The 16,647-nt window shown below is 39.3% G+C and overlaps 1 protein-coding gene across 1 annotated transcript in view; it reads right to left on the reverse strand.

Annotated features, from left to right (window-relative positions):
* Nucleotides 1-3,830: 3,830 nt before the first annotated feature.
* The window catches only part of LOC126281385 (cytochrome P450 6j1-like), a 134,396-nt gene continuing 121,579 nt past the window's right edge, over nt 3,831-16,647 (reverse strand). Inside the window, exon 9 of the mRNA XM_049980309.1 lies at nt 3,831-7,886. Coding sequence (XP_049836266.1) covers nt 7,720-7,886 — 167 coding nt within the window. The 3' untranslated portion in view covers nt 3,831-7,719. The remainder of the gene's footprint in view (nt 7,887-16,647) is intronic.

Here is a 16,647-nt window from a genome sequence, read left to right on the forward strand (position 1 = left end):
AATTGCTCAATGTGTTCCTTACTATTGAGAATTTCTGTTTGAAGTGAAATGATTATTAATATATGGCCTTCAGTGATTGCTTAAAATAGATGTCATGTATAGCAAAAGTATCGAACATTCAAAAGAATTTTTTATCCTTGTAAAACCAATATTCTGATTGAATTTGGGAGAGACATTTTGTTGCAACGTAATTTATTACATCTAATCAGCCAATTAACCATAGATTTATTACAAAAGCCAATAGCAACAGAAGCTTCAAATAACCATGTGAGACTGTACAAATTTAGACTGGCAGCCACTGAAAACTGCTTATTGAAAGCTCACATGAAAATGTGACATTTCGAATACCAGCTCCTTGACGATCTCTCGGAAACACGACGTTGATTGTACGATTTTCTGTAATAAAATGACTGGGAACATCACCTCCAGGGTTTATTAAAAAGAGAAAATGATGAACTAATTTTATGTTACGTGGAAGACTATCGTAAGTTTGTATCACACTACTTGAATAGCAATATTGAGAAATTCCACATGTCCAAAAAACTAAACTTTGCAGGAGATACAAGAAACATTTGAGGCCTTATAATTGTGCTGAAATTCTGGTTTTCTGCTCATTTTTCGTTCAAATGAATGCTGAGGGAAGAATACTAATACACTGAACACAATCATGATACGTTTTCTTAACGTTAAGATAAAATTTATTTAGTGAACATGTGTGCTTTCTCAATATTTTGTAATAAATATTCATAAATCATTACTTCACTCAAACATTATTACGGTAATGGACAGAAATTAACCGACTTGTGCCTGTTTTCCATTCTCTTTGGAATTATACTCCACACAGTCCTGTTCCATATTTATATAAATGATATGCCCTCCAGTATTACAGGTAATTCTAAAATATTTCTGTTTGCTGATGACACTAGCTTGCCAGTAAAGGATGTTGCGTGCAACAGTAGTTCTGTTTCAAATAGTGCAGTTCATGACAAACGTTCATGGCTTGCAGAAAACAAACTAATGCTAAATCACAGTAAGACTCAGTTTTTGCAGTTTCTAACACAGAATTCAACAAAACCTGACTTTTAATTTCACAGAATGGGATGATTAGTGAAACTGAAAAGTTCAAATTTCTAGGTGTTCAGATAAATAACAAACTGTCGAGGAAACCCCACGTTCAGGATCTTATTCAAAGACTTAATGCTGCTATTTTTACTATTCGGACAGTTTCTGAAGCAAGTGATCGTTCGACACGAAAAGTAGCCTACTCTGCATATTTTCATTCCCTTATGTCGTATGCTATTATATTTTGGCGTAGCTCTAACAATTTTCAAAGGATATCTTTGGCTCAGAAACGGGCGTTTCGGGCAATAAGTGGTGTAAGTTCGCGAACCTCAGGTCGAACTGTGTTCACTAGTCTGGGTATTGTGACACTGACCTCTCTCAGTATATATATTGACGTTTCTTGTTGACAATATCAGCTTATTCCCAAGAATTAGCAGCTTTGACTCAGTTAATGCTAGGCAGAATCAAACTGAAGAGTTTCCTCATGGGTCACACCTTCTTCGAGTGGTCCTTGAAAAATTAAGCTGATTCCTTTGTTATATCGTTGATTGCTTTTACTTAAAGTTATGGCTTGTCCTTTTTTGAGTTCATAAACATTTTATTTTATCTGTTATTACTTTTATGTTGTCATTTAACATACTGACACGTTCCAGGACATTGGAGATTTGCTTCTCAATTTGACCATACGGAACTAGACGTATAAAATAAAAAATAGTCTCAACCTTTGACATATGTTGATCAATTGTATATGTCAGTGTAGATATTCTGTCCGATTTCTTCTTTTGGTAGGCTCAAATGGTTCAAATGGCTCTGAGCACTATGGGACTTAACATCTGAGATCATGAGTCCCCTAGAATTTAGAACTACTTAAACCTAACTAACCTAAGGGCATCACACACATCCATGCCCGAGGTAGGATTTGAATCTGTGACCATAGGGCTCTCGCGGTTCCAGATTGAAGCTCCTAGATCCGCTCGGCCACAGTGGCCGGCTTTTGGTAGGAATAGCAGAAATTACCTTAAGTCGTGCATTTGCTTGTCATATATAGGCGCATATCGATTACGCTATCTGTTTAAAGAAGTGCTGGTATCATACAATTTTGAGAATGCCTATAACTTTTGTACATGTGAAGTTTCTTTTCGTTTCAAGGGATACAATGGCTGCACAACAACAACAAAAATTCCAGATCTTACGGAGTTTCTCTGTATTATGGTCAGCCTACATACATGTTTAAAGTACAAAATCACAGATAACTTCGTAAAACAAAATGGGCGTGTGGTGTTTCTCAATATTGCCATTTATTTTTAATGGAACTTCCTTGTATCATGATAGGCTTATATGTTTAAATTTCAAAATCACAGGTAACTCAATTTTGTCAAAACATGGGCATGTAGAGATTCTCAATATTGCAATTCTTTTGTAATGGAAGTATTATAAGCTGATGTCTTTACTTACTGAACAGGAACTTCCCTTTTTATTTTGCAACGTGTCCTTTGACATGGTTTTTTTTTGTGTTTGCCACAGACAGAACAACGTGATTAGTATGTGAACAAGGGGAGGAATGTGTGTTTTAATAGACGTAAAGTGGGAATTTACGCCCGTCCATTTTTGTAAACAAACTGTGTGGTTTGTGGGCCTGATACAGGCGACATCTGCAACTGAAGAACGCTGAAACTGCAAATCACTTTAAGCAGGCACTGTGTCTCAAGCGGTTGGTTTTAGATGCTTCGTTCACGTCGATGACAGCTACCTCATCCCGTTTGAGAACAGCTTTACTTATTCTCTTCAGTCCATGAGATCATATATGATACTGCCAGGTTTTATTTTTTCCGGGTGCATACGCAGCAGAGTCCTTTCTGGCCTGTGGTACCATATAAATACACATCGCACTTGCACAGCTCACTTGTTCATCCTTCTGCCGAGCGAACTTAAGATAAAAACAAATCTTTTTGTAATTACAAGTGTTTTCAGATGATTTAATAACTTACCAAAGCTGTACAGATACTCCGCAACATTTATGCTACCTTGAGACCCAGTCCCAACTCTATTTACGTCAGTGGAATGGGGTTATATTTTTCTTTTTTTGCTTGGTTACCCCAGGCTTGACTGCCATATTCAAAAAACACCTCAAAATGTCGGGCACTTGGTTGCACACGGCTTACCTTTGCAGGGCGAGAACAGTGCAGAGTGCTTCCTTCCTTCACTACTGATAGGAATTGCATTACACACCTGAAAAAAGTTAAATTAGGACAAGTTGTGTTAACCTAATGCCAGTCCATGTGGTAATATTAGAAAAAGCAAAAATACCTTGAAAAATTTCATATGGTAATTTTGTTCAAGTGTTTCATACTGCTTATTTACAGTTGTTGAAAATTTTGATACCAAATGTATAATTGATCTACCTTGAAATCTACAGCAAATATGAGAAATATTTGTAACATATATAACTTTTTTTTATAAAGTAACAAGAAGCTGTAAAGTTGTGTGTCTCATTATCCTGCTTAAGTCCTGAGGTATCAATACGAAATAAAAAAATGCACTATGGCTTCAAAAAACGTTTTGACTGCCATTCATTGTCAACTAGCATTCACAAACCAATTAACACAATAATAGCCACATGTACTTTTAATATGTGCTCAGGACTGAAGAGGGTGTTCGTCTCTGCTCTATCTTTGCGTACACCATATGTAAAATGTATTTGGATGCCTTGACATGTTGTTATTGGAGCTATGTAGGAGATGAATCGCTGCCAGCAACAACTTGTGGTATAGATGCTGTAATATTTATTTAACATACGAAGAACAAACAATAATTAAAACCGCACAGTACTTCAAATAAAATAAAACTGTAATCCGTCTTCTATTTTAAACATAGATCAGGTATTTGCACACTTAATTGTCTTAATAATTTCTGTAGTCAAATTCTAGTGCTAACATCGACAGAATAGATTTAAAAACTTAAAAAAAATAGTTCTTACGCTTACGCAATTTGACGTTGAATGTTGTGTGGGAATGAATTAATATGAGGATATCAAAATGCAAAGAAAGATGAAAAGTCGAAATTGTGAATTTTATTTAAAAAAGTAGTCACAAAGAACTTAAAAAACACAAAGATACACTGTGCCGTACTGACAACTGCATAAACTATGTTCTTTTCTATTTTTATTTCATTTGGTTGAGCTGACACAAAAGCAAAAGCTTTTCTGTTCAATCTTGTGTTCTTACAAAGCTTATAATAATGAAGAATCATAGGCCAGTTCAATGGAAAAGCAAGTACAACTTTATTCAATGGGCAACAGTAAGATGGGTTTCTTCCTGAATACCATCCTACCTGGATTTAATTCTCTGTCTTTTATTTTTATTAATAAATTTATCTCTATATGAACTTAAAGCACATGTTCCGGCAGATCAACCAGAATTGCGGCCGTTTAAAGCCCCTTATCGACAGACACAAGAGTGCTGGTTCTTCGTGCTTAACAACCGCGTTTGAGACCACGACAGCCTCGTGAGAGTTTTAGGTCTAACGTGATAGCTGAACCCCTAGGGACTGGGTGATTCGCTAACAGCATGCTGATCATGTTGATTTGGATTCCCAGTCAAATGACAAAAGTACAGTACAGCGTGATACACGACAAAATATGTTAACTACGTTACAAATTCAACACTGGATACAATGAAAGTTTAAGATTCGTTACATTCTAGTAAAAGAGTCACATTAAAAGGGAAGTTGCACAATTCATGAGCTTTACATAAACAACTAAAAATTAAATAATTTTGCAGTTGTAAAGTACACACACAAACACAAACACACACACACACACACACACACACACACACACACACAAAGAGAGAGAGAGAGAGAGAGAGAGAGAGAGAGAGAGAGAGAACGAAGACTATACTAACAAAAAGCAGGAAGTGTGCTAAACATCAAACTCAAGACTGCTAACATATATTCTGCCCCATAATGCAAAATTTATGTGGCAATTGAGTTATTTTAAATTTTAAATTTTGTCTTTTTTACAGGAGCGTAAGTCTTTAGATTCTACATAACTGCAGCTCTTTTTTCAGAAATTTTCACTGGAAATGTTAACAAGTGAGATGTCACTTCAGCTGCTTTTTGGAAACGTGTTGATTCCATTGAAGTACTTAAAACAGTTTTCTATAAGGTGTTCAACAGTCAGAACTTTTCCTGTCTACAAATGACCAAATATTATCAGCGTGTCTAACATAGAATATGGTAGATGATGTACAGTCTGGAACAGCGCTACCGCTACGGTCGCAGGTTCGAATCCTGCATTGGGCATGAATGTGTGTGATGTCCTTAGGTTAGTTAGGTGTAAGTAGTTCTAAGTTGTAGGGGATTGATGACCTCAGAAGTTAAGTCCCATAGTGCTCAGAGCCATTTGAACCATTTTTGGTAGATGATGTGTTTAAACTAACTACTTTTTTTTCTTAAAAAAATGTGTACTTCTCTGCTTCGAAATAAAAAATACGCCCGTAATAGATTAAACACAAAAGTAAAGGTGATACACACTCAAACGTTTGTAAAAAGGGCAGGATTTCAACAGGGAGTGCGCATTATAGATTAACTTACGGAACTGAAATCAACAGTCCGAGCAATTGGTGTTATTGGAAGACCTGAAGTTACATAAATCAGCACCTTAACATGTTTTTCATATTTATATCTGCTGATGAGTCATCGAATAGTATTATAAAGTATTATGGGACAGCTCTTATTTTAGAAATACCTTTTCATAACATAATATTGTTAGAAGAATACGAGATCCTCGAGCACAATCATGTTATGAAAGCCGCTTGAACAGATTTATCTGGATAGTACATTTAATATTATGCAATGAAATTCGTTATATATTGGTAACACAGAAGCAAAACAATATCAATAATTACAATAGTAGCTTAAAAAATATTTTTACTCTCAGTCATTGATACTGAATTCAGTTTTAAAAATGGCCGATTAAAGGTGCAAAAAATATTTCCCTTGTTTGGTCATAGATAAAAAATACCTGACCATACAACCTTCCAAGCAATGTGACAGGAATTTTTATTTCATGTAAATATAGGTAGAGTTCTCACAATAAGGAAACGGTCATTTCTTTCTGCCATCTTTCAATAATTGAGCTTGTTTCACATCTAATGATCTCTTAATTATGCTACGGTAAACAAGAAACTTCCTTCGTTCATGTCAGGTGTTCATTATAACTAATGGTTCACAGAAGTTACTCGTGAGGTAACGAATGTTTTTACATTTCATAGTGCAAGAGTTATAGTAAACTGAAATAATTTTCTGATAGAAAATTATAATTTCATTATGAGTGTTCATGATGAAATACTCTCTCGCCTATCCCTTGCTCTACTAGTTCATTTATCTGTTTGTAATTATGGTTTGTCGTTGATCCTTCCCATATTACATTGGATTATAATTGTGTAATACACTCTTTAAAACAGATGTCACGAGATTCTGTGAAACATAACACAATAAATTTCAAATGCAGTCCGCTGTGGTCTCGCGGTTCTAGGCGCGCAGTCCGAAACCGTGCGACTGCTACGGTCGCAGGTTCGAATCCTGCCTCGGGCATGGATGTGTGTGATGTCCTTAGGTTAGTTAGGTTTAAGTAGTTCTAAGTTCTAGGGGACTAATGACCATAGCAGTTGAGTCCCATAGTGCTCAGAGCCATTTTTTTTAAATTTCAGATACGAAGCTATAAAAGGTATTTGTTGAAGTATGTCGAGCCCGCTGTTAGATATACATCAACAAAGACGATGAATCTTCTCGCTAGCACACCTATTTTCGACAATTTCAGTTTTAAACAAGGTGGTCAGATAGATGATGTAACAGACACACAACACTTGATTAGTTGGAAAACGAGACATTTAGTAGCGACACAAGGCACTTACGTACTACCTCTAAGGAAATTATTGGAACGGGTGCAAGCAGTGTTTTTAAGTGTATTTCAGGAGGACTATAGACTTAGTTTTACATTATATATGTATTATTAAATTTTCGAAACAGAAAACTGAACATTTAATATCTGATTACTTTTCGTACTGTTTTACATAGCGAAACAATTCTGTTATGTAAATTGCTAATGAAAGAAAGTTTTCTTAAGACTACTGTTCTGTTATAAGAATATTTTTGAAACTACATTGTTGCATTCCAAAATTGCACGCAGCTGGTATTGTCTTAAGTATATTTACAAATCTTCGTAATTAATTCATTCGATTAACTATAGTTACGCATGCAAATAACAGAAATTTATTACTTTGCCGAACAGAGAAAAACTTCATCAGGGAAGATTTTTTTATTCAGTTTGTATGTTATTTTGGGTGTTGCTATGCCTTCAGCTCTAGTGTCAAACTTGTCGGGTGCCCTGTAGTAAACAATTAATGAATTCCCACACTTTCGAATGAACAAATAAAACAGCAGAGCTTAGAAATATTGTAAGCGCCTGCAGGCATACTCTTGCTTTGAATTTATAAAATTTGAGCAAGTGCTACAACATTCTTGTATACAATAAAGTACTATTGGAACTTTAACCACAAGAAATTCAGTAGTGCCGTTCATCGCAAGCCTAGCCAGCACTTAGGTATCTAAAAAGACCTTTCTTTTACTTTTCTTCCTTCAGTTTTTTGTCCTTTATCAGGCGAGGGGCTTGAAGGAGAGCCAGAGTCCGTCCTTGGAATTGTTGAGTATGAACTTCGGGTCCATCTCGATGGGGTCGGACGTGCGTGGAGTTCGCGACACATCGAGGTTCAAAACAACAGCGGCGACACCCATTTTCACCTGAGACAGCGCGAATCTCTGACCTGAAAAATTTTAAACAAAGATATTAGTTGCAGTACACCGTCTCAGGACTCTGTAATTTGAGTATACATATTGCAGAAATACAGTACAGACTATATATGAATATTCTCGATGTATATTCAGTGTTCAACTTTATGAACATATGTATATGGTTAAGCATAAATAAATTATGTTGTTGGCGGCCTCTTTATGCATAACTAATGGATGGTACCTATTTTTGAAGTTGCCTTCTACACCAATCCTTATGAACACATGCATATCGCTATTGATAATTGAATTATGTTGTTGACGCACTCTTTATGTATAACTAATGCATGATACACATTTTTGAAGGCGCTTACTACACCAATCCTTATGAACACACACATATCGCTATTGATAATTGAATTATGTTGTTGACGCACTCTTTATGTATAACTAATGCACGATACACATATTTGAAGGTGCTTACTACACCAATCCTTATGAACACACGCATATCGCTAATAATAATATAATTATGTTGTTGACGCACTCTTTATGCATAACTAATGGATGATACACATTTTTGAAGGTGCTTACTTCACTAATCCTCATGAAGACATGCGTATCTTTAACTATAAATGAATCATGTTGTTGACGCGATCTTTATGCATAACTAATGCATGATACACATTTTTGAAGGTGCTTGCTACACTAATCTCTGGTCTTCCTCTACGAGTTGAATCGCAACACGACAGCTGTGGACTGAGTTGCACATTACACCACCGTACTGCTGAAAGCGCTGAATTCACAAGCCTAGCAGTCAACAGCTGTGGCACTGTTAGGTAGGTAAGCCAATACAGAGTATTCACACCAACCAACAGTCGCGCTTCACGCCGCTGTTCCTAAGTTTGCGTCTGAGACGCCCAACGTGACTGCCTCCATGAAGGATCTCGCGCTGCTGCAAAGCTCTTTTAAAAGAACGGTGACCGTGCGCCAGTAGCCCTGCCGAAGTTCCAGACATTCAAGGGTATGAAAAAAAGCCATTGGTCCGATGTCTGTTAAGGGTCTGAAGAAAATGGGTGCATAATTCGAAAAGACAAGTTCTTTTGAAGTGCAGTGTGGCAGAGGGAGCGTTCCTACAGCATTGCGGGAGGGATCGAGAAGTGGCGTGCAAACATGCAGTGCTCAGGGAATTGCCCAAACGTTGGATAAGCTGCGAGCACGGTGCATAAAATCCTGTGAAACATCCTGCGTTGCTTTCCATACAAAATCAGCCATCTTCAGGAGTAGCTTCCTGTTGAACAGCCAGCAAAGCGGTCGCTCTGGAATTTCTTGCTCGCATGGAAGTGGACCATGAATGGCCATGGAACACTCTGTGGACAGACAAAGCCCATTTCGACTTTAAAGGACAAGTCAATACGCAGAATTGCATAATATGGGCAATGAAAAATCCGCACGCACAGCTACCTGTACCGGTTCATTCTGCAAACGTGTCTGTCTCGTGCGGGTTGACAGCATCGTTTATCATAGGGCCGTAGCTTTTCGAGGAAATGAGTCCTGCGGCTCCTGTTACCTGTACCGTTACTGGTAAACGCTGTGAGAGTCTGTTGCTCACCAATGTCATTCCAGCCCTTCAACAGAGTGGATGTGTGGGTGGGATAATTTTTACGCAAGAAGGCACTCCCTCCACACTGCACAGCCAGTGAAGCGGAAGCTGCAGAGGTATTTTAGACATGCTAGAATTGTCAGCCGCCATTTTCCTACAGCCTGGGCCTCCAGATTGCCTGATTTTAATCCGCTTGACTTCCGGTTGTGAGGTTATCTGAAAGATGTTGTATTGAGTGCTCAAAATACGAACGTATCTGAACTGAAGGTACGCCTCGCGCAACGCATTCTGAACATGACCTCTGAGACACTCAGATCTGTTGTGGAAAATGTTATTTCTTAATTTAGACTTATGGCAGCATATTGAACATGTCTTGTTCCAGACTCACGACATTTAGAAACCGATGTCATTCTGATTTTTATGCTGTTTTTTTGCACAGGACAAAATCCGATTTTAGGCATCCGAAGTGGTACGACCTTGCTTTGAGGGATCGGCTTACCTAACTAAAACTGCCACGATTGACTGCCGAACTTGGGCCGTCGTACACATTCAACAACACGGGTGGTGTAATGTGCAACTCGAACTACAGCCGCCGTATTGCGATTCATCTGTTATTTGTAGCCGATCCCACTTTTACGTTAAGACGCTTACAGCATCATCTATTGGTCAAGTTTACATAAATTTTTTTTGATTATTGTTCCATGATCGTTAACCCTACGTCAGTAATATGTTGTTAATATTTGTCTTCCACAGCGTTTTTAAACTGGAATGTTAATTATGGACACACTGTACATGCCGTTACTTGAAATGGTTTTATACAGGGTAATCTTTTAAATCGCTGTAGAAATAACACCACTGGTCAGAATGCAACGAAATGTTATCGGAGAAGGGGGAAAACGTATGGCAGAATAAAAATAAGTAGTTATAAAATGTAGCATGTTGCACAAGTGATCGAAGTGGTTCCTGTGTCACGTTCAGAATGTGTTGCGCAATGCGTGCCTTGAATGCAGCTAAGTTTTCAGTGGGAACACTGAACACAGACTCTTTCAGATAGCCCCACGGCCAGGAGCCACACGAGTTTAAGATCAGGTGTTCGGGACGGCCAGGCTTTAGGGAAATGGTGGCTGAGAATTCTAGCACTTCCTATATTGCGCTTCAGCAGCTGTTAACTGGATTTGCAATGTGCGGAGGTGCGCCATCTTGCATAGAAATGATCCCATACACATCTGCGCTGTTGGAGACCTGAAGTGTGTGGCTGCGCAAAAGACACTTAAGGCGCTTACCAGTAACGGTACAGGTAACAGGACCGGAAGTACTTGTCTCTTCGAAAAAATATGGCCCTATGGTAAATGATGCCTTAAACCCGCATCGCTCAGTGGCCTTTTCAGAATGAAGTGGTACTGGTTGATTTGTGTGGCTTTTCTGTTGCCATATTCGACAGTTAGGTGTATTGACATATCCTTTCAGATGGAAGTGGGCTTCGTCTGTCCACAAAATCTTCCACGGCCAATCATTGTCCACTTCCATGCGAGCACGAAATTCTAAAGCAAAGGCCTGTCTTGCTGGTAGGTCAACAGGAAGCAAGTCGTGATGTATATCAAGCGCACTGAGGCATCTGGTCTGAAGCAAGCATGGACACCTGATATAAAGCTTTCGTCGGAGATCACAAGGCGGCAGCTTATAATGCCAATGACCGTGCATGTGTTTGTTTGACAGCAGCATAAGTAACAACAACAGTGCAGCTGCGCAAATGGTCACAAGCGAAAGCGCAACGCATGGTTTTGACTTTTACTGAAGATTGGACGTGGATCACTAGCAGTATGAGGAGCGGAATGTGCCAGAGCGTTTCTGCAACACTCCAGGCGCCAACACACTGCGAACATGGGGTGTCGTGGAAAACTCTTTCGCGAGTGCTAATTTAAAGTCTACTAAGGAACTATCATTTTTCTACAATTGGTGTAGTCCCTGAAGAACACCGTCGCAATAGTCTTTTCGTGCGCTTATGCTCAGTTAACGGTAGGCTACTGCAACAATCCCTCGTTGCAGGCAAGTTGTAAACAATCCCAATGAATCGCGAGACCCCTCTCGCTTTTGCAAATCCTTTCATTGGGTCCGCGTCGATTAATTAGGCAGAGATAATGAGCCTGTTATCAACATTGTAATTATAAATTATCGTGTGAGTGACATGATAAAGGCAGATACAATGAGCCACAGAAGATTAAACACAATTTTGCACAAGAACTGCTATTTTCTCTCTAACACCTTGCAGTCAGTTTCATTGCTTGTCGATGTATAGAAAATTATGTTAATTGTTTATAATAGTTACCTGTGTAGGAACGAATAAAACATGTGTTTAAAAAAATGTAACAGGCTTCAACGTAATATGAATATAAATAAACAAATATTTTCTCCATAACATTTAGGCCATTTCTAGGACTCTGTATGAATGGTTGAGCCTGTCGTATTCTATTTGTTTATCAAGCAAAAGTGAAACTAATATTTCACGTATGTGGCCCTGTACAGGCCCTATAGCCCGGTCGGCGTAAGAAGACCCCTGACAGTTCGCGATGTTGCCCGCTTCCAGCCAAGTAGCGGTAATAGCTGCATGCGAAAACAACAGTTTTATAGAAAACTCAACGAAGACCGAAAAAGGTCGAGTAGGGGAAAAATCGTATAATCGCAAATTTTTGCGCAATGCTGGGGGAGAATGTCTTAAACAACATACCAAAAATCCTGACAGGTGTGGCATAAGCGTTGGGATGGATGAAAGTTTAAAGGTCACTATTTCAAGTTTTTCTCGAATAACTCGAAAACCGCCACTTTTAGCGAAAATGTTTCGCACTCCAAAATTAAACTACATTAAGTTTCCTACAAGAAAAGGTCCCTTTTTCTCTAGCAATAATAATTTAGGCGCTGCAGGGATGGAAAAATAGTAAATTATTAAAATAGTGTTTTAATGATATAAAATTAATATTTATTCTGTACAAAGCAGTACTCGGAAAGCTAACGCTGGGATACATATGAAAAGAATCTATTTAAATCTCCGTTCACTGTGTAAGGAGTGTGCCATAGTTCTTCATTACATTGAAAACAACAAGGTCTACTTAAAGTTATTCTTTGCATTGTGTAAGCACTCAGATATCGATAGTAACAAACTCAGGGAGCAAGAGGGAGCGTTGATTCTAAGCATTGTTGTGAGACGAGGTCTGTCTGCGAGAGTGAAGTGGTAGTGTCGGTCGAGAGCTCGGAGACAGAAGACTTGTCACGCTGCCCTCACGTTGGTGATGGTACGTCTTACTACACTCAAGGCCTGGTTTCATTTATATAGCCAGGAGAGATTTAGATGGCTTAACTACGCTTGAAGATGGAATTAAAGGTAAAATTCGCAAGCCTAGCATGTAAGCAATTGTAGGGTTAGGCTCGTCATTGTTAGTCCGAGTTTTGCTTGTCAGGTAAGGAAGCCTCCTGATCCTCCAAATAATAATTATTATTCTTCATATCTAATTAATAAATAAATTCTGTGGATATTAAATGCTAATGTAATTTTGAAACTGAAATAATATGTTAATTTGGGGCTCAGCCATTATTGATCCTATGTCATTCTAATTGTCATTATTAATACTTGATCATGATGATTTCTGAAGTGTTAAATAGACTTAATTTATGAAATCCCTTCTCACAAGTTATTTAGTAGTTAACAGGACCGAAGCAAAGTACTTTTTATTAAATTCATTTATAATAACAATAAGCTTTAGCCGCTACTGCATGCTGCCACGAATTGCTGTACACCACATGGAAAAAGGCAGCCATCTAAAGAGGTGAGTGCAAAACTCAGGCCGAAAACAGAGACACTGACACACCACAACATCTCATGCACAAGCCAGTTCTGTATAACTTGTAAGTTCTTATTCAAAAACGCAGTCAGATAGCTTAGGTGTACATTGTTACAGGTTCATTTGTTCCTGTAATTTTTCATATTCGAATGCACAATCAGGCAGCTTATCCAAATGTTAGTATTAAGTTTTTCATGTAACGATCTGTTGAGGGCTTAAAGGACAGTGAAACTTACGCTCATACAGTATGCACACAGTGTTATGCAGGTTAGATTCCGATTACTGTTAGGTGGATTAATGAGTTCACAGATGAACATAGGCATATATTTCTTGTAGCTACGTTACACATTGGCTGCATATACGGTACAGCTGTTCCACATTGCCAGAGGAGAAAGTGTTTCTTACTGATACAATACGATACTTGTAGTGCTCCTCTGGGAAATGCAGCTTCCCTGTGAGCGCTGCACCTTATTCAGTTTATAGATTATACGTCCTCAGCATATCCTGCCATGCTCTCTCATGGGATTAGACAAAATACCTTCATTTAGCTCGTTCTTATGTGTCTCAGTTAATTTCATTTTATTAAGTGATTATTTATTTGCAGTTTTTAAGTGTGCTGTTATGTAATATACTTTCCTGTGTGTCTCATTTGTAAGTGCAACGTAATCAGTGAGCTTTTAGTATTGGAGGAGGCAGCGCGGGATTAACTGAGCGGTCTAGGGCGCTGCAGTCATGGACTGTGCAGCTGGTCAAGGCGGAGGTTCGAGTCCTCCCTCGGGTATGGGTGTGTGTGTTTGTCCTTAGAATAATTTAGGTTATGTAGTGTGTAAGCTTAGGGACTGATGACCTTAGCAGTTAAGTCCCATAACATTTCACACACATGAGTATTGGAGGAAAAGGGATGGGCCTGCTAAATGTGACACCTTGCTGCTGTCTATCATTGATACAGGGTTGCAAATATGTGTAATCGTGTTTCAGTCACTTGGCGGTACATTAATGTTTGACCAGGAAGCCAAAAAGATACATTTTTTCATCGTTAATTGCGTTATTGCATAAACATTTCTGTTGAGAAGCTGCTGACACTTGTAGAGTGAGCTGCTCTGAGACTAGCCAGACATCTACTGAGTAATTTCCAAGATGGACGTGAATATTTCTGAATGGGACTGATCGTGTTCTAATCTAGAACAACGACCTGCTGTTATACATTGCTTCCCCTATGTCGAAATATCTGAAGTCCTGTAGCACCTACGTGACGTACTTCTGCCGCAGAGGGAGACAACGTAAGTCTCTGAGCCTCTTGAGATTGTGGGAGAACTGAGGCTGGGGCGATGCATGCCATATCCTTTATGCTGTCAAACGTATTCCAAACAGTGATAGTAGAGACAATGAAATCGACATTGTCGAATACGTATTCACGGCATGTTTCACTTGGAAAAAGCTCTTCAGCGTGGAAGACGGTTGACAGCTCCAGCTGTGTAGCACTTTACATAAGAGCTCACTTAAGAGCTGCAAATAAGTACTAACTTGATAATTACTCCACTGTTTAAGGTCAAGCTCAGTGAACTTATTTTGTCCATTCACACAAGAGAACTGGACAGGAAAAGCTGTGGAGTTATAGTCTGCCTGCAAAGTGAAAAGTTAACAGCGCTTATGGTGGGAGAAGCTGCATTTCCCCGAAAAACACTCCAGCTGTCGTACAGGATCATTTACAACGAAGTTCTCCTGTAGTAGAGTAAAACACTGTGCTGAGATTCTGCCCATGTGCACTACCTGCGTCAGTGTTATTACTCACTCATATCTGCATCCCATGCTCACTCTTCAGTTTGAAATCATATAAAGGACGGAAGTGCACGGAGTGGCCAAGCGGTTCTAGGCGCTACAGTCTGGAACCACGCGGCCGCTACGATCGCAGGTTCGAATCCTGCCTCGGACATGGATGTGTGTGATGTCCTTAGGTTGGTTAGGTTTAAGTAGTTCTAAGTTCTAGAGGACTGATGGCCTCAGAAGTTAAGTCCCATAGTGCTCTGAGAGATTTGAAGGATTTTTGAACGGAAGTGCATGGCCCCAATCCGGCTATCTGCATATCCTCTCCCATCCCATCGTATTACACGCCCATAATACAACTGATACTTTAAAACGTCTGTACTGTTCTTATATGTGGTAAACACATTTAATGTTTCCCTAAACCACTTCATTTAAAATTTAACATCAGTTTTGCAGCAACATCTGCTAACATGAGTTTCTTAGAAGTAGATACCTTAGGGGTTGCGGAGCAACTCAAATCGCTTGAGACGGGCAAGTCTTCAGGTCCAGATTGTATACCGATTAGGTTCCTACTTAGCACTCATATACAACCGCTCGCTCACCTGTAGATCTGTACCTACAGATTGGAAAATTGCGCAGGTCGCACCAGTGTTCAAGAAGGGTAGTAGGAGTAATCCATTTAACTACAGACCTATATCATTGACTTCGGTTTGCAGTAGGGTTTTGGAGCATATACTGTATTCAAACATTATGAATCACCTCGAAGGGAACGATCTATTGACACGTAATCAGCATGGCTTCAGAAAACATCGCTCTTGTGCAATGCAGCTAGCTCTTTATTCGCACGAAGTAATGGCCGCTATCGACAGGGGATCTCAAGTTGATTCCGTATTTCTAGATTTCCGGAAAGCTTTTGACACCGTTCCTCACAAGCGACTTCTAATCAAGCTGCGGACCTATGGGGTATCGTCTCAGTTGTGCAACTGGATTCGTGATTTCCTGTCAGGAAGGTCGCAGTTCGTAGTAATAGACGGCAAATCATCGAGTAAAACTGAAGTGATATCAGGTGATCCCCAGGGAAGCGTCCTGGGACCTCTGCTGTTCCTGATCTACATAAATGACCTGGGTGACAATCTGAGCAGTTCTCTTCGATTTTTCGCAGATGATGCTGTAATTTACCGTCTAGTAAGGTCATCCGAAGACCAGTATCAGTTGCAAAGCGATTTAGAAAAGATTGCTGTATGGTGTGGCAGGTGGCAGTTGACGCTAAATAACGAAAAGTGTGAGATGATCCACATGAGTTCCACTAAAGAGACAGCTTACACTACACTCGTTCGTCCTCTGTTAGAATATTGCTGCGCGGTGTGGGATCCTTACCAGGTGGGATTGACGGAGGACATCGAAAGGGTGCAAAAAAGGGCAGCTCGTTTTGTATTGTGTCAGAATGTCTGTAGAAGAATGAAAGTCCATTCTTCGTCAGGGTCTGAAACCAGAAAGGATAGCGATATTGGACTCTGGTGTCTGGAGCAAAATCAACCTTCTCTTCCCAAAGAAGTTCTATTGGGTACTGATCGGGATTCCTGGTAGGACAGTCCA

This window comes from Schistocerca gregaria, chromosome 7 (assembly GCF_023897955.1).
Source record: "Schistocerca gregaria isolate iqSchGreg1 chromosome 7, iqSchGreg1.2, whole genome shotgun sequence".
Taxonomy (NCBI): domain Eukaryota; kingdom Metazoa; phylum Arthropoda; class Insecta; order Orthoptera; family Acrididae; genus Schistocerca; species Schistocerca gregaria.